Source organism: Lepidochelys kempii, chromosome 20 (genome assembly GCF_965140285.1).
Source record: "Lepidochelys kempii isolate rLepKem1 chromosome 20, rLepKem1.hap1, whole genome shotgun sequence".
NCBI lineage: Eukaryota > Metazoa > Chordata > Testudines > Cheloniidae > Lepidochelys > Lepidochelys kempii.
Genome location: NC_136399.1, coordinates 5,002,538 through 5,023,717, shown reverse-complemented (window position 1 = coordinate 5,023,717; position 21,180 = coordinate 5,002,538). Strand labels below are relative to the sequence as shown.

The window sequence follows — 21,180 nt, the reverse complement described above, 5'->3', positions numbered from 1 at the left end:
ACTCAAGAGGCCAAGTGTCAAAAGCAGCCCGAGTCATCAGCAATTGATTCTGTTGGGGATCAGGTTTCAGAGTAGCAGCCATGTTAGTCTTAGTCTGTATCCACGAAAAGAAAAGGCTTTTCTTGTTAAGGATCAGAACATGATTCACCACAGAGCGTTTCCCTCCTAGATAAATGTTAATGGATAGAATGATGTTTACATGGCAATGACCCAGGTCAGTTGCTTTTCTAGGAATTCCTACAAGTATATAATATATTAGAACATAGAATATTTAGAGGATTGTAGTAACCAGATACCAGGCCCTGCTAAGTTATATAGCACATAGCTAAAGCCCCTGACATTTGTGGGACAGCAGCAGGGAAAGCCAATGTGCCTCATTTTTCCACATCCCACTTCCATTGGAAGTGGGAGTTCAGGTGTGACTCACCATGCTAGTGCCTCCTGCTGGTCATCTTATGGACCAGCTCCACAGGTTGGTATGTCGGCTCCCGGTGGTGTCTCGCCCACCGTCACTTTTGCTTCTGGACCTGTGTCACCCCAAGGACCAAGGCGTCCGCTTCCGGGGGATAGTATTGCAGTCTGACAGGCCAGCTGCTTCCTCAGTGCTAGGGGGAGGGGACCCAGGCCAACCCACTGCTCCGGGTCCCAGCCCAGGGACCCTGTAGATGGCAGCCATGCGCTGTGTTCCTTCCAACCCCACAGTCTACTTCCCTGGGCCAATTCCCCGCAGCTCTAGCACCTTCTCTGCTCTTAACTCCGGGCCTTTCTATGCCAGTCTTAGCAGCCATCCAGGAGTTCTCTCTCACTCCCCAATCCTGCCCAGCACTGGTCTGTCCAAGGTGCCATCTTTCCTCCTCCTGCTGCAAAGAAGCCAGTTGTCCCTCCTCAAGCTCCAGGGAGCAACTGAAGCTGCTCTGCCCTGCAGCCCTTCTTATATGGGCCTGCCTGGCCCTGATTGGTTGCTCCTCACAGCCCTTCTCTAATTGGCTGCCTCCTGTGCAGGCTCCCTACGGCTCTATTAACCCCTTATGGGCCAGTGTGAGCAGATGCCCCATCACATAGAGGAAGAGGGTTAGGGGAAATCACAAAGTGTGGCCGCACCATACAAGGGTTTCAGGTCCCTATAAACCTGATCCAATGACCATTTAGGTGCCTAATGCTCACTGAAAGCAACCACAGTTAGGAATCTAAATACCTGCTTTGAGGATCTGGACCACAGTGGCTACAGGAGGCATTGGATCATGCCATGTGGCAGCAAAGAAAACCTTCCCGGAGCTTCAGTAGAGGATCACTTACTTCCCATACAAGAACTAACCCCTGAGTATAATGCATGCTTAAATCTACATGTTACGGGAATGTTAAGCACACTAGCATCACAGATTGGAGTGGTAAAGCCCATGCAGTCTCAGCATGGGGGTGGGGCAAGTGACAAACAGGGGGGAATCAAACCTGGTTAGGGCTCGTCGATGCTCCTGTTGTATTAACCACAATAAATCCAGATTTAACAGGTGGCATCCAGTTATTCGAATGGAATGTTCCCCTTCTCAACTCACTCAGCTTCTCTCAAATCCCCCAAGATCTGCCTTTCTTCTCAGGACCTATTCCCAAGGACTGGTTCAGTTAATCAATGAATTATCGCTATTTGCATGTTGGTATTATTTCTCCTTAGCCAATGGCAATGCTGGTCATTCCATCCTGCTTTTACATGCCTTTTCTTCTTTAGTTTCAGCTGGATTCCATATTGTTCTCATTTTCTGTCATGCATTGCTGTGCTATTTAGACGGCTACTACCTTCCACCCCCAGAGGCAGCTGCATTTCAGAGGTTGGGGAAAGTGCCTTGCGGGTTTGGATCCTCTGAGATGAGGAGTGCTCTGTGCCTTTAAGGAATTCTTTTCAATTCGCCACTGGAACTCATTGGCCTAAGCCAGTGGCCCTCTACCTTTCCAGACTCCTGTCCCCCTTTCAGGAGTCTGATTTGTCTTGTGTACCCCCAACTTTCACCTCACTTAAAAATGACATAAAAATACAAAAGTGTCACAGCGCACGAGTACTGAACAGTTGCTGACGTTCTTATTTTTGCCATCCAATTAGAAAATATTCCAATATTCATATTCTAATTCATTTCCTTCCATTTCAGTGTATAGTATATAGAGAAGTATAAACAAGTCACTGTTTGTATGAAATTTTAGTTTGCACTGATTTCACCAGTGCATTTTGTGTCGCTCGTTGTAAAACTAGGCAAATATCTAGATGCATTGATGTACCCCCTGGAAGATCTCTGTGTACCGCTAGGGATACATGTATCCCTGGTTGAGAACCACTGGCCTAAGATATTGTGAACTAAAGCATAGCAAGATTCGAAAAGGTTTGGAGAATTCTGGGGCAAATGAGACCATCCGCTGTTATACTGAATACGCGTAAATAAAAATGGAGAAGGGTATACAGAATCTGAGAAAGGGGAGGCAAAAAACAAATTAACAAAAAAAACCCATGTCCCCTTTAAGAAGGCCTGTGAACCAACCCCAGCTAGCAAAGTTCCTAGTTCTCTTAGCCCTGGTCTAGGGGGAAGGAGGGGTGGGGGAAATTGATCTAAGTTATGCAACTTCAGCTATGTGAATAACGTAGCTGAAGTTGACATACTTAGATTGACTTACCATGGTGTTTTCACCGTGGTGCGTCCACTGCGGCTGCTCCCCCGTCGACTCCGCCTGCACCTCTCGGGGGTCAATTTATCACATCTAGGCTAGATTTATCCCAGCTGGATCAATCGCTGCCCGCTGATCCGGGTATGTATACACTGCAATTAAAACCATGTGGCTGGTCTGTGCCAGCTGACAGGCTCACAGGGCTTGTGGTAAGGAGCTGTTTATTTGCAGTGTAGACATTCTAGCTGCAAGCCTGAGTTCTGGGACAATTCCACCTCGCAAGGTCCTACAGCCCAAACCTTTACCCTGCAATGAAAAAGCTCTTCCACCCAAGCCCCACGAGCCCAAGTCAGCTGGCACGGGCCAGCCACGGGCGTCTAATTACAGTGTAGCCGTACCTTTATGTTTAACAAACTGAACGGGCAGGTTTCTCCCTTTCCCTTCGGCATCACGCCGGGGAGGAGCCGCTGAACCCAGATCACATGGTCCTTACCACAGAGCCTTGAGTTGGAGCAACCAAACTTCTACTCTGAACAAAGTCACGAGGGCCCAGGTCAGGCTAGTGACCTGGGGGTGGGGGTGGGGGGGGTTGCACCCTATAGCAGCCAGCATGGCTCCTACTCCCTCCTCCCTTGCTCAGCTTCCTTTCCCAGTTTATATAGCCCAGAGCCGGGGGCTCCTTGACTGCACCCCAGCTCTCTTGGCTGTCTGCTCCATACCATGCCTTCTCGAGGTAGTACACCCCTCAGTGCACAGTGATATAAGCCCTCATGCTTGAGGGTGTAAGCCAACCTTTAACTGAGGGGGAATCCAGTAAACAGGGTACCCCCTTAACTCACGTTAGGATTTCTTGCACCTGCCTTTGAACCAGCTGATACTGGCCTCTGTCCTACCACTGCTTCAATCCCAGATGGCAGTTCCTTTGAGCCCAGGCACGCACCTTCCCTCACTGCAAATCATCGGCTCTTATACATTGCGTTTGGCACAACAAGGGTGAAACCGAGCTAACTTAGCACTGCTGCGCAAGAAGCCGTGTGTGTCGAAAGCGGCCTGAGTCATCAGCAATTTACTCTGTTGAGGATCATAACAGGCTTCAGCACTGAGAGTTCCTAATTATCCCTCTCATATATGGTAATGGATAGAATGATGTTTATATGGCAATGACCCAGGTCAGTTACCTTTCTAGGAATTCTGTCCCATGATAGGTTTCACATTTAATAACTGCAATATACACACACACACACACACACACCCCTACACCAGTGATACTTAGACTGAGGCTTGTGAGCCGCAAGTGGCTGTTTAATGTCTCCTGCAGCTCCTTGCAGCACAGGAAATTAAAACACCGCGTGATTTAACGATTAACCAATCTAACAGGATGCTTTTACTATGTTATTAACCAATTGTAGTTGATAAAATAATAATTCTTAGTCATTTTGCTATGAGAATAAAATTTTATATATAATGAGCTCAATTAGTTTATCCAAAAGAAGAGGCGACTTGGTTAGTGCATACATACCTTCAGGGCATAGGCCCTGACCCCAGCGCTGGAGCACCCACAGAAAAAAATTTGTGGGTGCTTGGCACCCACTGGCAGCCAGGTCCCCCCTCCCGCCTGCACCTCCCGCCCGCCTGCTGCCCCGCCGATCAGTGCCTCCCCCTCTCTCCCAGCGCCTACCGCCTGCGCGATCAGCTGTTTTGAGGCATGCAGGAGGCTCTGGGAGTGACGGGGAGGAGTGGGCATGGGGCATGCTTGGGAGGAGGGGGCGGAACTGGGTGGGAAGAGGTGGGGCGGGTGGGGGCGTGGGGGAAGGGGCAGAGCCTGGGGTTGAGCGAGGGGTTGAGCACCCCGTGGGCCCAGAGGAAGCTGGCGCCTATGCTTCAGGGGGAGAAAAATATCATCTGCTAAAGAGCTCTTTAATCTAGAAGAGAAAGGCAGAACAGAAACCAAAGGCTGGAAGTTAAAGCCAGACAAATTCAAATGAGAAATAAGGCCCTCTTTGTTTTAACACTGAGGGTGATTATTGGACAAAGTCAAATGAGAAATAAGGCCCTCTTTGTTTTAACACTGAGAGTGATACAGCCGTGGTGGATTCTCCATCTCTTGAAGTTTTTGAATCAAGCCTGGATGCCTTTCTGGAAAGAGATGTTTTAGTCAAACACAAGTTACTCAGCTCAATCCCGGAGTAAGCAGATGAAATCGTCTGGCCTGTTTTATACAGGAGGTCAGACTAGATGATCACAGTGGTCCCATATGGCCTTAGAATCTATGATCTAAAGGTTCTTTCTGGCCTTAAAAAAAAAAAAAAACAACAACTAATCTACAAAGCCTGCTGTACATTATTCTGCCTCCACCCTCGCCTCCACCAGAAAGAAAAACAAGGATCTTCCCAGTTTTGCAACAATTTATTAGCAATGTCCAGAGAAAATACAAAATTTTATTTACAACAGAATCAAAGGAATGGAAGGAGGGAGGGAGGAGTGCACTGGTCACAGGTGGAGCTGGGATTTCGAGGCTCGAGAACAAGTGCAGAGCAAGAAGAGCTGTATGGATGGAGACAAACAATCCCGCATCACCCAAGCCCCTGTAGGGAAAACCCAGCCCTTGCCCTCTGATATGTCTCCCTTAGGGCCCCTATCCTGCGTCACTGAAACCAACAGAGACTTCGTCCCTCTCGGTGCTAACATGTTCCTCATCCCTGTTGTATCTAAGCGCCAGGGACTTTTGCTGCTGGCTTCAACGGGGAACAGGATCAGGCCCTTGCTTGGAGAGCTGGATCGGCTGAAATCCACAGAGGAGGCTAAATAGCATCAGTGACAGCAGCAACCGGAACAGATGGGACATGCAAGGATGAGAGCCCCTGCAATTCCACCAAGAAACACAAAGGGGCAGCAAGCTATTCTGGTTTAATTGTTTTCCCCTGGAGAGAGACGAGCAGGTGCCATGCAGGTGTTTTCCACTGCAGTAGCAGCAAGTCAGGCCTTGGTGGTGAAAGGTGAATCACTCCACACTGCAGAAGAGATTGGGCCAAGTGGCCACGTTGGGATCCAGATCAGGGCTTCTCCCAAAGTATACCTGGCATCTGGATCAAGCCGCTTGTAGAGAGAGGGGGCAAAGTTTGGACCAGGAGCCAGATCCAAATTTCTCCCGAAGTCCAGGAGGCATTTGGATTCAGGGTTCTGATTCAACCCATTGTAGAGACGGGAGGCAGCTGCAAAGTTTGGACCTGGATTTGGACTTTTCCTTAAAGTATGTGACTGTCCACATCCGGGTCCTTCTCAGGCTGGAAGATTGCAACTCAGGAGGTTGCTAATGCCTCAAAAAATCAGCCCTGGCCTAGGTGCAGAGGGAAGCATTTGCCCTTCTCTGCAGTAGCTGTCTGGGGGTAGGTAATGAGGTAAACTGTGTTTTCAGTTTCTGCTAAGATCCTTGCAGAGAGGGTTCGACTAGGGGGTGAGGGGGATATCCAGACAATTTCTCCCCTGTAATCGCATCCCTCAAACCATCTGTCCCCTGTTTCCAAGTGCTCAATAATTTTCTTTGTCAGGGCACTTATTTCCTTTCCTCCACCCTCCTCTCTGTATTAAGGGTTGCAGCATCCTGTGCAAGATATTGCACTGACCCAGTTAATATATACGTGCACCACCACACTCTACAAGATAGAAACATAATTCATATGTGTGTCATAGGCCCTATACTGCCAGCATCTAATGGAGATTCTCCTTTCACCCAGTGGGTTGGGCTTTTGGACTAGAAAGATCCATGGTCTATCCCTACTGTCACTGTGAAGTTCTAAATGGCCACTGCGTGCAGTGCAGCAACATCTAGGAAGAGCCAATGTGATCATGGATTTGCTACAATATATAACAGCCTATTTGCAGCTTCCTTTGCAGGCCATAGGGATTTCATAAATAAAGGAATCTGTGGATTAGGGGTTGTCTTTTGTAAGAACTCATTCTCAAGGAGACAGGCAGGGCGAATATGTTAAGAAGCAAATTGTGCTGGGACCAGTATGAACCCAGCTCTCTCCTTTCACCTGGTAGTAATCAGGCCTGCTTCTCTGCTAAACCTGCACCATGTGTCATCATTTACACCTGCATTTTGTGCCCACTTTGCACTGGTGTAAATGAAGAGTCATGTCGCAGGGCCATGGTGAACTGGGTCCCGGCTTGGAAAGCTTCTGCAGCCAGCACTTTATCTCTTCTGCTCTTTTGATCTCCCCAGAATGTAAGGGAATCAAACTCGTAGCATTTTAACCGTCCATTAGCAATGGGGTCCTGATCTGTGAGCTCCAGGGGCTACGGCAACACAAAATAATAATAATAAAACTCACTGGCCACTGCTGATGATTTTGGCCTATATGTCTGTAAACAGCTCTGAAGACGGTAAGTGCTAATTATTATTACCAAGAAGTATAACTTGAGTAAACAGCTGCCACTTTCTGCCAGCAGATCTCTCAGGATGCTGACCCAGCCGGAGTCTATACTGTAATGGTGGCAGGTAGGCCTGCCCTCAACCACCGAGCACACCTAAAAACAGCAGTACGGGCTGTTCAAGCCCACCTGGAAGCCAGGGTATGTACTCACACTGCTAGCCCGTGCCGGGGTCCACCCTGCCAGGGCTTCACTGCTATTTTTAACCCCGCTGGCTAGATTCAAGCCAGCAGAGGTATGCCTACCCGAGCTGCAATCACACCTCCAACTGACATGTCGACATACAACCCAGAGGGGCCAAATCCTGTGCTCTGTCCCCACTGCTGTAAATCCAGAACGACACCATCAACTCTCCCGCATTGTCGCTGTGAAGTTCAGAGGGGCTGCACTTTGCCGCATCTCTAAGTCCCTGCAGATGGAGCCTTCCACAGACGCCCATCCCCCTGGTAGAGTGCCCGCGCTGTGTCCTGAATGTGTACAAAAGTGATGTCCTTGGATCAGGCAATAAGGAACCGGGAGGGACAGGGGTGTGGGAAGAGCAGGATTATCTCTGAACATAAGGGATCAGCAGAGGCGCAGTAAAGGAACATGAGATTTACTTCCTACAACCCTGTGCACAGTAACTTTCCTCTGCTTCGCCCAGCGCGGGGCCGAGGCACGTGTGGAAGGCGTGTGCATGCCTGGGAAGCAGGACAGCAGCAGAGAAGGAATGTACAGTATGGAGATCTTGGCACAGGTTCCCCCTCCAGCGGGTTGGAATGGCTAGAAGCAACCTGCTGACGCACATGCCCTGGTCTTCCCAGGGAGATTTCAGATAAAGGGCCCTATCAGGGGAGAGATCGCCTTTTAAATAAGCATTAAATGCCTCTTATCTTATCTCAGCCTGGGGCCCTACCGTTAATTAGCCAGTTGATTTCCAAATGGGGGATATTAACAGGGCAAAGATGGAAAGATACTGGTGCACTCGGGGTTGTCCAAAGGGCCCAGCTTGGAGGGCAGGGGAGCTGAAAATAAGGGCCTGGATAGCTGAATAGCAAAGAGGCTGCTTTCACTACCTGGCATTTCAGTTAGTTCTGTGAGAGAGAGCCCCGCCTGGGTGGTTCTTGGGTCATCCTCAGTGATCCATCCGGATAGTGGGCATTTCTCAGGGTGCCACTCTGTGTCAGCAGCATGGGCATTCCCCCTTTTCTCCTCACACATCCAGGCTCAAGTCCAAACTTACCCTTTTTCCTAGTGTCCCCTCTACCTTTAAGGTCCATAACAACAATTAGAAACGTCTCACCGGAGCTTGCGCATGAGTTTTGCTGTTTCTGCAACTGCTCCCTGAAGGGCCTCCTCTGTTCCTGACCCTAGTGCTTTCTCTGTCTCAGGGAGACACTCAAAAATTCCTTTTATATCCTGGGTTGAGGCTAATAGGATCCACCTGATCTAGCTGCCAGGATGAGTCAGCAGGACAGCTCTTTTTGTCCTCAGGGTCCTACAACCTGGCACAAGCACACTAAGACCTGGCACTCTATTCCAAGTGGTTTCTTGGAATGCCACCTCGGTAGCCCTCACTAAATGATGTGGGTATTTCCTGGGTACTCCTGGGTGTATCCCTCAGTTTCCTTCTTCAAAACTGCATTGGGTTCCCCTGAACGTGTAACAATGGGGCAGGATAACCCTAGATCAGCTCCTCTGCCACGTTATTCACGCTGGTAGAATGGACTTTTTTAAACGGGGATATTGGTATTTGGTCCAACTTCATTTGGTTCTGTCCCTGCAGAACTCATCAGACTCTCTCTCCTTAGCGACAGGCCGCACGTCAGCTATTGTTCCTTGAGTACTAAGTGCCTTCTGAGGAGAGGTGCTGAAACATCTGCTCACCAGCAAAGGGTAGTGCAAGAAACATCTAGCTCGTCATGCTTTGTGCCAGCTCACACGTAGCAGGCCTGGCAATTGCTTGAGATCCAGCTTTAAGGGACCTGCAGCTGGCACCCCGTTCTTGGGTGACTCATGTAACGTCAGTGTTTACAAGCTCCATAGTTTCAGCATCTCAGAAGTCGCCTCAGGAGAAGGAACCTTCTGCTGCCCTGCTGCGATGGAGGACGGAGGGGGTCAGGGAATCTTGTTCAAGAGCATTAATGCCACCCAACCCTGCTGGTGGATGTGATGCTCTCCAGTGATTAGAAAGAAGACCTCTCCAGCACCTGCTGTCCAATCTGCAGTCTGGGGAGCTTGCATGGGGGCATCCGTGCAGTACCACCAGGGTGTGATGCAGACACCTCTCTGCCCTTCCAAGCTGTGCATGCTCACCAAGCAATACAACTGCATTCGTGGTGGTGGTGACCCCGGATGCACTGTACGATGGAGCATCTAGAGTTCGAAGCCATTATTGTAGGACACTAATGAATCCATGAGTCCCTAGGGTCTTCGTCCAATCTCGCCATCTTCCCCAGGGACACAGGATTCCTGGCTTTGCATAGGCTGGTGCTTCACCTTTTCCATCCTAGGACTCCAGGACCTGGCTCCCATCTAGCCAGGATCTAACTGGGACCTATCTTCCCTCCCCATTTAGTGATATAGAAAGGGCAAGCTGGTATCATGACCCCTTGACACCTGTTTGCAATCCCGCCTGGGGCCCATCCCTCAGACAGCTCCAATCTACTCACCCCCTGAGGCAGCTGGCTGGGTAGGTGAGTCCCACATCAGTGATCAGCCTGGCCTGGGAGGCATTATGGGAGGAAAGGGGGTTCTCAGTTTCGTGGTCTGGTAGAAAGGAGACACAGGAAGGCCTGGAGGGTGCTGGGGATGTCTCTTAGGGGGCTGCTCTTCTCGCAGCAGGTGGATGACTGCTAGCGGGACTACCAAGAGGCGCCATTCACTTCTAGGCTGCGTCTCTACTGGAATCACATGACTCAGATTGCGCACGGAGGCGGGAAGGTGGATACCTTTGCAATCCTGGAACCCTAACCTACTCCCTTCTTTTGTTCAGCTGCTGGTTCTCCTGCCAGGACCCCAACAAATTCCCAGCCCCCATCTTTTCCCCTTTCACAGCCAGGCTCTGCATCTCAGCAGCACACAGCATACCGTGCCTACATGCAATAATGTCCCGAAGCCAGAAGGGGAACCTTTGCAAATGGGAGAGCCCAGACTTCTGCCCTGCCGGCACTACCGACCCTGCTCTGGTTTGATTTCAGGGGGTGGGAGGAAGCATAGCATTTCCACTCCAGTTTGCTTTCTGGGTCACAAAGGGTTAACAGCATATGTACAGGCTGCAGAAGGAACCAGGGAGGTTGCTCAGTAGATGGAATGGAGCTGGCAAAGGGACCAGAAAGGTTGGCTATAATTTTCCCCTCTTTTTTTTTTTTTTTTTTTTTTAACATTTTTCTGTTTCGCCGGGCGAGGACAGACGCTTTCTCACTGCACTTACTCCCGGCTGGAGCCAAAGAGCTGGAGGAAGAAGGAGAAGATGTAGACGATGTCCAGGTAGATATTGAGGGCTCCGAAGATGTATTCCTCTGGGCTCAGTGAGTACCGGCGGTTCCCCATCAGCAGCTGCGTGTCGAATGCCAGGAACTGAGGGGAGAGAGAGGGAAAACAGACCCACAAAGACATCGCATGCTTGCCACAGGACCCTTTTGCCCCCAAGGAGCCCAATCAACAGCTACGAGAATTGCTTAATTATACCCACTATTAAAATGCAGCTGGTTCTTGGGTGGAACTCAGCTGCTGTTTACCACCCCATGACAACACTTCAAAACTTTATCATGGAGAGGCAGCATGGCCCAGCGGGCAAAGCAGCAAATGGGAACTCAGGAGACTTGGGTTCAAGTCCTTACTCTCCCACTGGCCTGCTGGGTGACTTGTGTAGGGGAGTGGATAAATATTGCTACACTCCAAAAGGAGATTTGGCCAGGCTACCACCCCATTATCCCGCAGTGCATTGGATTATTCCCAAGGTGGTCGAAGATGCAGGAGGAATTATGCGCTGTTTTGTTAAGGATGCAGCTCCCAGTATGGCTCATGGAAGCAGGTCACAACAGTGACCCAAACTGGTTTCACTCCAGCCCTGCCCATAGCGCTGGGCAATTCAATTCCAGCTGAGGATAAGGAGGGAGGGCTCTCTCCATGTGGGAGTTGAGAACCCAATCTTAATTTCCAGGCTAAACAGCAGCCAGGCACTGGTCAGCTAAACCTCTTTGTCTGAGTGCCACCCTGGCATGCACCCACTTTGCTAGAGTCTGGTACCAGCAACAGATGAGGTGACATGCAGATGAAGGGGACTGGAGTGACTGAAAGCATCAGGGTCACTGTGTTCCAGGGGGACAAGGGTGAGGGGGGCCTAGAACCAGGGACCCTGCAGGCTCGCTACTGAAACTCATGACCTCCTAAGCTTTGCAATCCTTAAGCAACTGTTTCTATGAGTTTCAGGTTATTACTAAACTTTTGCCTGGCTCCACTCCACCTCTGCCACGGACTTCTCTGATAACCCCAGGGCAACTCACATGCCATCAGGCCAGTGCCTTTGCACCCAGCAGGGCTGCCCTCTCTCACCACAGTGACCTGGCCCCGAGCCACATCGCGTACAACCGAGGGCTCTGTCTTGTCCAGTTTGCAGGTTCTAACCCACGGAGCTTTGGCCACGTCCCCTGGGGTGACAACTCCGCAGCAGCACAGGTCTCATGGTCAAGCAACTTATGCTGATGCTACCTCCTTTCTTAGTTTCATTCCATTCCTCCCGGTTATACCCCACCCCCAGCAATTCCTTGGTGCTAACTACCTTCAGGGACTTCCATCGCCTCACCCCCGGAGCCCCCCCGTCTTGGCTGCCGCTTGGCCAAGGAGCCTGATTCTTCCTTGCGAGTCCCTTCCCCCAGCCCCGGGATTGTTTCTGTTGCTGTTCTCTGCATTTCCTCCCACTTGAGCAATACCCGCCTGGTAACGTGCTGTCCCAAACCCAGCACAACATTCCAGGCACAGTCACGCTACAGCTATAAAGAATTATACCCTTCCCCTCCCCCCACGGTGACTGGGTGACTTTGCCAAACGGCGCAGAGAGGGGGCCCGGTCTAGGAGGTGGGGAATCAGGGACCTGAATGGCTCTGCTGCTAACCTGTGTGACCTTGGGCTGGCCTCTGAGCCTCCAATTCCCCCTACCACCTTACGTCTGTCTCATCTATCAACTTTCGCCGCATCCCTGCACCTTTTCTGGTTGCACTATGCTCTTTGGGGCAGCGTGTGTGAAGATGCAATGCCCAGCGCAATGGGGTCTGGGTCTCCTAAGGGCTTCTGTGACAGAAATAATAATTGGCCCGAGAGGCCCGGTCCATCAGCTTCAGCAGTTGAGGGTCTGATTGTATATGTTTACGAGCCAGTTATATCCCATTTAACCCTGGGCACATTTTACAGGGCGATCGTAAAACATCTGAGTTCTTCATAACTGACTTTATTAGCTATTAAAAGAATTGCTCAACTGCTATTGTATTTCCCCGCAGGCCCAGATGGCACAGCCTCGCCCCAAGGCAGCTGTCCTCCTGACCCCCCATTTGGGGTGGCACCTTCAGCGGGTGCTTCCTGCTTTCCGAACGGCAAACGTGGTTCTGCTAATGTACGCTCTGGAGAAACACTTGCTCGATAAGCTGCCTGGAAGCTCCCTCGTGTACGGGCCCAACGTTTGTTTTTGGTATAATAAAGCAAGTATTTTTGACCCAAAAGGGTAGGGGCCTCGGGAGTGGGGGCAGGGAGATCTGCATGGGACCCACAGCTCTGACACCACGCCCACCCCTCCCGGGCTGCAATGGAGCACCCCTCTCCGCCTGCTATCTCAGTCCTAAATTCTACACATGGCTCTGCCAAGCGATGTCCATCCTGCCCCCGTGTCACACTCTGCTACTCTAGTCTCGGGCTGCCCGCACCCACAGCTCTGCTAGTGCCCCTTGTCAAGGGCCCCACCTTGGGGCAGGATGCAGGATTGCAGGGGGCCCTTCCCTCCAGCGCCCCCTTGTGACTGGGCTTCCTTGGCCCCACAGTGGCCCGTTTCGGTCTGGGTCACCCTCCAGGCAGGAATTTAGAAGTTCAATCCCCTTTCAAGGTAACGAAGGTCTAGCTGTAGCTCCCACTCCCAATCAATATCCAAACAAATCATTCTCTTGCCCCTGTTGGGCAACACTGAAGGTCTCTGCTTCTTGGAGCTCTGCAGAGTTCCTCCCAGCCTGCTCCGTCACCAGCAGGTTTCCCCCTCGCTGCCTCCCTGCCCCAATCCTGACCGCTTCACCCCCAGAGACACACACCGCTTTGCCAAGGCCCCTCCATCCTGAACTACTCTCCCAGCTGTGCTGATGAACCTCACTCCCGTCGCTATTCCATACCATGACTGGCCTTAAACCAGGGCCACCAGCCAGGCCAGACGCTGCCCTGATGTGGTGGGAAAGACACAGGCACACTAGGGACTAGGCCCAGATGATCCCATGGATTGTTATTTGTCATCCACCTTTGGACATGAAGGTCTCCTGAAGGGAAAGTCCAAAACACGTCCCTGTTGCTCTGCAGTACAAACACCCCACCTCCTTCCCCCTGCTCGTCTTGCCTTGCAAGGGACAGGCGATTTGCTACCCGATTGATTGATTGATTGATTTGGCCAAGTTCAATCTCCCATTCCTTGGGATTCGGCGTCACTTACCATAGTAAAGACAATTGCACCCAGCACGGCATAGATAGCATGGAGCCACGGCACCTAAAGGAAAGAGACAAATACACCAGTCAGCTTTAGGGAGAAACCCGACCAGCAAAAAGGGAGGGCTTGACTCACAACATGGAGGACACAGTTTTGGGAAAGAAGCATAGGCACAGAGACTGGCCCACAGTATCCCAGCAAGGCTGTGGCAGAGATGGGAGTAGAACCCAGGTCGCCTAAGCCAGCAAAGGAACCACCAGATCACACTGAGCACAGGAGCCAGTGACAGAAGGATCACAATGAGCCGTAAGAAGTGGCATGATCTCACACACACCTAGGCCTTACAGTTAGAAAAGGGACCACATGGATCAGGATTTTGGGTGCCCAACTTGATTCACCCAGGGCTTACTTTCAGAGGCAGGACCTCTCCCCCCACCCCTCAGGCCTGGTCGGAGTTCGCTCTTCCCTCATCCATCCCCACACACACACTGCCCCGGCAGGAGCTCACTCTCCCCCTTTGCCCCCCACCCCCAGGGCCGGAGGAGTTCTGTGCCCCTGACGATTATTGGGGGTGCCCCTGCTTCCCCCCACTTTGTGCACACCCCAGGCTGCCATTGACTTCAGCTGGCATGGCGAATGCTCTGCCATCCATGGCATCTCACACTGAGACACCCCACATCAGACGCCCCTTTTGAAATCACTGGCCTTCGTAGCTACATGTCCTCAAGTCATCAGCTAAAGAACGTGGCCTTCAAGAAAGAACAGGTTCCATTCAGAGGCCAGTGCTGACAGTTGCTTAAAGCAGCTGCGATCAAAGATGAATGCAGCCGTCTCCAGCCTAGAGGAACGTGCCCAGCTGCTTGGGGAGCCCTGGGAAAGCTGCTAGAGCCCAGTCAGATACAAGTAAACAACTGCGGTACCCAAAGCGATTAATGGAGGCTGCCAGACTCTGGGCAACGTCCTCCTTTGTCAACATTTCCCAGCGTCTGTTGAGCGCTCAGCGCAGAAGAATTGCAAAATAAAAGCTCCTGGATCGAGAGCAAGACGTCAAAGGCTGGGATGCCAGCACCTCCTCCCCCGCATTGCAATCAATCACCGTCATTAGCCACCTGTAGCAGGATGTCGGTCGGGAACAACCAACACCGTTGTTGCAGGTGAACAGCGTCGGGTGCCAGAAGCATCCGCCGGAGTGGAAAGAGACAGAAAACATGGCGGCAAAGGGGTGATGGCAGGAGGGTGGCGAGGTAGGTGAGCGTGACAAGAGCTGGCCGCACACACGTGGCCCTGGGATATGGCTGGTTTTATGCAAACACACTGATCAGTAGCCAGTGCTTTAGTGGCTAGAACAGGGGCCTAAGTATCAGGATTCCTGAGTTCTATTCTCTGCCTGGGGAGGGGAATACAGGGCAAGGGTCAGAGTCACTGACTGGGCCTCTGGACTCCTGGGTTCTGTTCCCAGAATGGGAAGAAGAGTGTGGTGCCGTGGTTAGACCAGCGGACTGGCCATCAGGACTCCAGGCTTTCATTCCCAGCTTTGAGAAGGGAAGGTGGTTAAAGCATGTAACTGGGCGCAAGGATCTACACCCAGTTTTGAGGGGGCAGCACGGTGCAGTGGTGAAAGCAGCTAACAGGAAAGCCACTCCTGGGTTCTAAGCCAAGCTTTCAGAGTGGGGTGTGCTGGACTGGTTAGAGCAGCTGATTTATGAGCCAGGGCTCCTGGCTTCACTTCCCAGCTCGGGCAGGGGAATATGGTGTAGTCATTAGAGTGGGAGAATGGGAGTCAGGACCTCCTGGTACCTTTCGCTTCGGTGACACCGGGGCAAAGGTCATCATTTTCAGCCAACCCAATCTCCCAGGAAGGAACAAATCCTTTAATTCAGTTGGAGCAGATCTCGTTATCGGTTACTCGAGTGTCAGCCTAGGCTCAGTGCCACTCCCAGGCAAGTCACAAAGGGCAGAGGTTGGGGCCGAATGAGGACGTCTGGCATTAATCCAAAAGGGACCGAAAACACATGAGCTGGGTTTCCAAAAATGCCCACACTGCAGTCGCAAGAGTGATTGCAACATACACAGACGAACCCAAACGAACCTGACTCCAGCTAGCTCAGGGACCAGTAGAGCCACGGCTGCATGGGGTTCAGTGCAATCTGGGCCTGTGTGTACGTACTCAGCCCATCCACACTGAAGTCTGGGCTGCTACACCTTCACTGCAACTGCTTTGTGCATGAGCTAGATTAAAGTTAGCTCAGGTATGTCTATATATGCTGCAATCACACCTCCAACTGCAGTGTAGGCATACCCTAAGGGAGTTAGGCACTGAAATCCCATTGATATTCAAGGGATTTGGGTGCCTAACTTTTTTAGGGTACTTTGAAAATCCCAGTCTTGATGCCCTCCAATGTGGGGTTAGTTCTCGATGTGGACCTGAACCACAACCCCAGCTCTTTACTCCCCACTTCTCAACATTGGACAGTCTGAAATGCGGTACTGGGGCCATTTCTAGTAAGTCCCCCATGTCCATCTTTGACGGCTGACATCCACCCACAAGGGAATGGAGCTTTATACGGCTTAGAGGATTTAGGGGTGGGGGGGGGAGACCTGAACCTCCAGGTATTCCGGGCTGCTACTCCCAAAAATCCCTAGGACATAATCTGGTTCAGTGCATAGGAAGGAAAATTAGCTAGATAGATGTGTATGGGACTAGATGAGAAAACTAGATGCATAATAATAAACTAGCTCTTCTCAACTGTAGATCTCAAAGCACTTTGCAAAGGAGGGCCGGATCATTAGCCCCATTTTGCAGATGGGGAAACTGAGGCACAGAGAGGGGCCCTGACTTGCCCAAGATCACCCAGCAGGAGGAATAGAACCCAGGTCTCTTGAGACCCAGTCTAGTATGCCCACCACTCGGGCACACTGCTGCCCCCTGGATGGGGCTAGATACAATGAATCACATTTGCCCACAGCACCTGGCTTGTCTATCACCTCCTTCAGTTCCCAGCGTCAACCAGCTACGGGCAATTTCCTGAGTTTATCTGTTAGCTTTTTCTGAATACAATCGCTAAGCTGATATTCAGCTCCGAGATTTAAAAGGTCTGGCTGTTTATTCAACTCTGCAGTAGCAAAGCGGGGGTGGGGAGGGGATTTTTTTTCCCCAAAGCAGTTCAAGTCGCTGCTACTCAGTGACACTGATGTAAATCCAGAGTGACTCCATGGGGTTCAGGGGGAGTTACTCAGATCCTGTGGGGAGGAGAAAGGGCCGCTGCAGGACTGGATATCGGGGAGTTATTCGTTATTTTCATTACTTTTATATGCATTGAAGTCACAGACCAGGACCCCACAGAGCTAGGCACTGGACAACCGCAGAACAATATAATAGTCCCTGCCCCACAGAGCTTCCAATCTTACACCCAGTTGGTTTGAACCAATCAGCAACACCAATGTACAGTGGCTTGGAGCAATTCTTTTCTGAGTGGGGAGCTGGAATGCTTCATTCCTTGATAGGACACCCCGGGCGACTCCCCAGTCTTCCTTGCCTTTGCCTTCGCCCGCGCTTGGCAGCTGCTTCTGACCCATGGGAGGTTTGGCAGCTCAGCTGTTTGCACTTCCTGGTGGCCCGATTATTAACACGATTGATTGTGACGGCGCCCCCAAACTCCAAGCCTTTGTGTCTGCTTCCGCCCACCCCCTCCTCGCGGGAGCTCTCGTTCAGCAATTTATCCTCATTGGAAATTCTACAGCGGCTGGAAAATGCTGATAAAGGGGCAAATTACTGTGGGTTCTGGCTCACTCAGAGTCTTCGTTTATCACCCTGAGCCATCACTTCGTTTGTCTAGCCTCGCTGTGCCTAGATGCCCCACACTTCTCCTACTTATGGGCATCTATGGGGATGTATCCACTTACGGGTGGCTAAAGGTAGCAATAGTTACATACATACCCATGGGAGCTGACTTACTAAGATCCTGGGGTTGCTCCGCCTCTACCCCTTCCTCCAAGCCCCCACCTCGCCCCCCCTCCTCCTGCCCCCGCTCTGCCCCAGGCCCAACCCCCACTCCACCCCTTCCGCCAAGCCCCCATCTTGCCCGACCTCTTCCCACCCCCTCCCCCGCCTCTTCCTGCCCGCGCTCCTCCCCTTCCCCCCAGCGCCTCCTGCAGGCCGCGGAACCGCTGATCACGGCGGGCGGGCGGCGCTGGAAGGGAGGGGGAGGAGCTGTTCGGCAGGAGCGCCAGTGGGCAGGAGGAGCAGGGTGGGAGAGGGAGGTGCTGACCCATGGGGCTGCCAGTGGGTGCTGAGCACCCAGAATTTTTTTCTGTGGGTGCTCCAGCCCCGGAGCGCACACGGAGTCAGCGCCTATGTACATACTGATGGGTAGCGAGAGGGACACACCCACTTACAGGCCGCTAGAGGGAAATATTCGCTCCTTCCAGAGGCAATGCTGCTCAGATCACATACGTACCCCCGGAGTCACTCTGATCTGGATTACGTTGGTGTCAATCCAGTGTGACGCCATTGGGTAGACACAGCTGTAACTCAGATCAGAACCTGTTGACTCCAGCAGGAGACGCATCCAAATTACTCCAAGGGATGAGCTTAGCCCGGAGTTTGGAGAAGGACAAGGAAGCAGCCAAAGTGGGGGAGGGAGGTCCTTCCCCACCTTTAACCCCCATGCCCAAATAAGAGAGGCTGTCCTTCCTAACTAGGAATCAGGCTGCATCGTGGTTTGCACCATGGGCCATCCTCATCTGACGCTGAGCAGCAAGCACCTCCTCCCTGTGGAGAAGGCACCATGGTAGCAGCCTGGGGTCCGCAGAGAGGAGAGGTCACTTACGTAGTGGAAGGGGAGGAGAATGGCCAGGATGATCCCGCTGAAGAGCAGCACCATGAGCATGACGAAGAGGACACCTTGGCAGGAGGTGAAGTCAAACTGTGGAGGTAAAAAGGGGCCGTCGGTTTGATTGGCTCGGGGCGCTGGCGGTGGGCAAGGTGAAGGCTGATAGGGCAGGACTCAGCGACAAGGTGCTGGCTCCTTCATGCCCCCTGCCCAGCCACTCACCCAGCATCACAAACATCGCCCTGTCAGTCACTAGCCCACCTATATCCCAAACCCCATACCCAGCACCCATCGACCCCACCTACACCCCAAACCTGGCACCCTCCATACCCTGTCTATACCCTAAATCCCGTACCCAGCACCCATCAACCTCACCTAGACCCCAAACTCCATCCACAGCACCCATCAGACCCTGTCTCAACCCCAAGCCCCCTACCCAGCACCCATCAGACCCCACCTATACACAGCACCCTTCATACCCACACCTATACCCCAAACCCTCTCTTATAGCCCAGCACTCTTATAGCCTACCCCAAATCCTGTACCCTTAACCTTATAGCCCAGGACTCAACATACCCCACCTACACCCCAAATCCTGTAGCCTAGCACCCATCACACTCTGGACCTTATAACTCCAAATCCTATAATTATTATACAGTTCCCCACCTATATCCAATCCTTATGCACCTCAGCATTGTCATCCCACCGCACCCAAAATCCAAGACCCCCCAGGACCCATACTACAACCCCCATCCCTGTCAGACATTCCCTCCTGTACACCCCCATGGCCTTTAGCCGCTTTCCCAGATACATACTTCCTGGCCAAACCATTTGCTGCATGAATGTCAGCTCCTCTTTCCCTACCGAGATCTCCCTCCCCGCTCTGAGATGCATCCCCTGCCCAACAGGCTGGGATAGTCTCACCTTGGTCTGGAAGCTGAAGATGGTGACGGAAAGACACACCAAGGCTGTGATCCCTAGGCACAAGAGAACTGACGTGGTATTGTAATAGCTGCAAAAGGAACACAGAAACCCCATTTCTAATTAGATCCCACAAATGGATGGAAGGAGAGAGCTAATTAGGAGCTCCCAGGGGGGCTTAGCAGAGGTGTGCTGATAAAGCAAGGGTCAGGCAAACAAGCACCAGGGGTTGAGATTACCCTGCTCTTCCCATAAACAGTGACTGGGTCATTACACATATTGACAGGTTTCAGAGTAGCAGCCATGTCAGTCTGTATTCGCAAAAAGAAAAGGAGTCCTAGTGGCACCTTAGAGACTAACCAATTTATTTGAGCATGGATGTTAAGTGTCCTCACACCTTCTTGTCAACTATCTAAATGGGCCATCTTGAGTCTCACTACAAAAGTTTTTTTTCTCCTGCTGAAAATAGCTCAACTTAATTAATTAGCCTCTTACAGTTGGTATGGCTACTTCCACCTTTTCATGTTGTCTCTATGTATATATAAATATATATCTTCTTACTATATGTTCCACTCTATGCATCCGATGAAGTGGGCGGTCGCCCACGAAAGCTTATGCTCAAATAAATTGGTTAGTCTCTAAGGTGCCACAAGTCCTCCTGTTCTTTTTGCATAAACAGTGGGGGTTCCTGGCTAGATAGGTATGGAAAAGCCTGAGAAATGACTGATGTGTGGATTCTCCTTCTGCTATAGATGGAAGAAAACTGCTGGCATGGCCAGCCTTGAGCCTGCAATTTGCTTCCCTCGATCCCTCTTTGTTCCAGCAGGAGCCTGGATCTGTTAATAGTCCCTCTGTGCTTTGCACTAAGAGAGGTGGGACTGTCCCAGAGACACTTCTTCTGCTCCCTACACAGCGGCTGGGAGAGGATGGGAATGGCAGAGCCCTGAGCCAGCATTCCCACCCCTCTCCTGACAGCACCTCCTGCTTGGAAATGCCGCAACAGGAGTGGCAGTGGACTCCCCAAAAGCCAATGCCGCTGCAACGACGCGTGGTGGCGGGCGGGCTCTCTTTGGGGCTGGAGTTGATCTGAGCTTCCCCACAGCCAGCTGTTGGCAAAACACATGGAGTTCACACCGGCTTCCTCCGGAGGTCGCAGCTGGTGTCAAAGGAAGGGTCAGGTTTTGCTTGGCTATGTTAGCAGCTCAGAAAGGAACAAAGGGCCGGTGTTGCTCAGATCATTCTAACGTGGGAAGCCAAGGCAGGGGGCTGTAGGGAAGAGCTGGAACATGGAGCCGAACTAAGGAAAAGAAATCTGATGCCTAACGGATTGACCTACCTGGAGAGCATTCCAGTGAGATAGGACATGGAGAGAGTCTAGGGATGGGGGGGAGAAAGAGAAACCGTTAGTACTGGGAGACGCACTTAGTTACTCCATGAATAATTACTCAGAGATGTCCCATAATTGTCCTTCATGGAGGCAGGGGGGTGAAGGCAGAATGGTGGTCTTGCAGAAGGCTTTCCAGTTCCCTTGGCCACTAAGGCTGTAGGCTTCGTCCAGGCCTATCCCAGTGGTGAGGCTACTTGTAGGTCGGCCGGTTGCCTGGTTTTCAACTGGAAAGTCAGGTTGAAAAGGGGACCTGACAGTGTCCGGTCAGATCTATTGACCGGACACCCACAGTCCGGTTATTGCAC

The 21,180-nt window shown here is 51.6% G+C and overlaps 1 protein-coding gene across 2 annotated transcripts in view; it reads right to left on the bottom strand.

Annotated features, from left to right (window-relative positions):
* The window catches only part of FAIM2 (Fas apoptotic inhibitory molecule 2), a 51,100-nt gene that overhangs the window by 11,034 nt on the left and 18,886 nt on the right, over positions 1-21,180 (bottom strand). Inside the window, exons 8-12 of one of the 2 annotated variants that reach the window (XM_073318640.2) lie at positions 20,825-20,862; positions 19,492-19,579; positions 18,565-18,660; positions 13,742-13,795; positions 10,493-10,638 (exon numbers count right to left, since the gene is read on the bottom strand). In XM_073318640.2, the coding sequence (XP_073174741.1) occupies positions 10,493-10,638; positions 13,742-13,795; positions 18,565-18,660; positions 19,492-19,579; positions 20,825-20,862 (422 nt within the window). Of the gene's footprint in view, positions 1-5,033; positions 10,639-13,741; positions 13,796-18,564; positions 18,661-19,491; positions 19,580-20,824; positions 20,863-21,180 lie in introns of those variants that run through there. The other variant, XM_073318638.2, reaches the window with a different exon arrangement.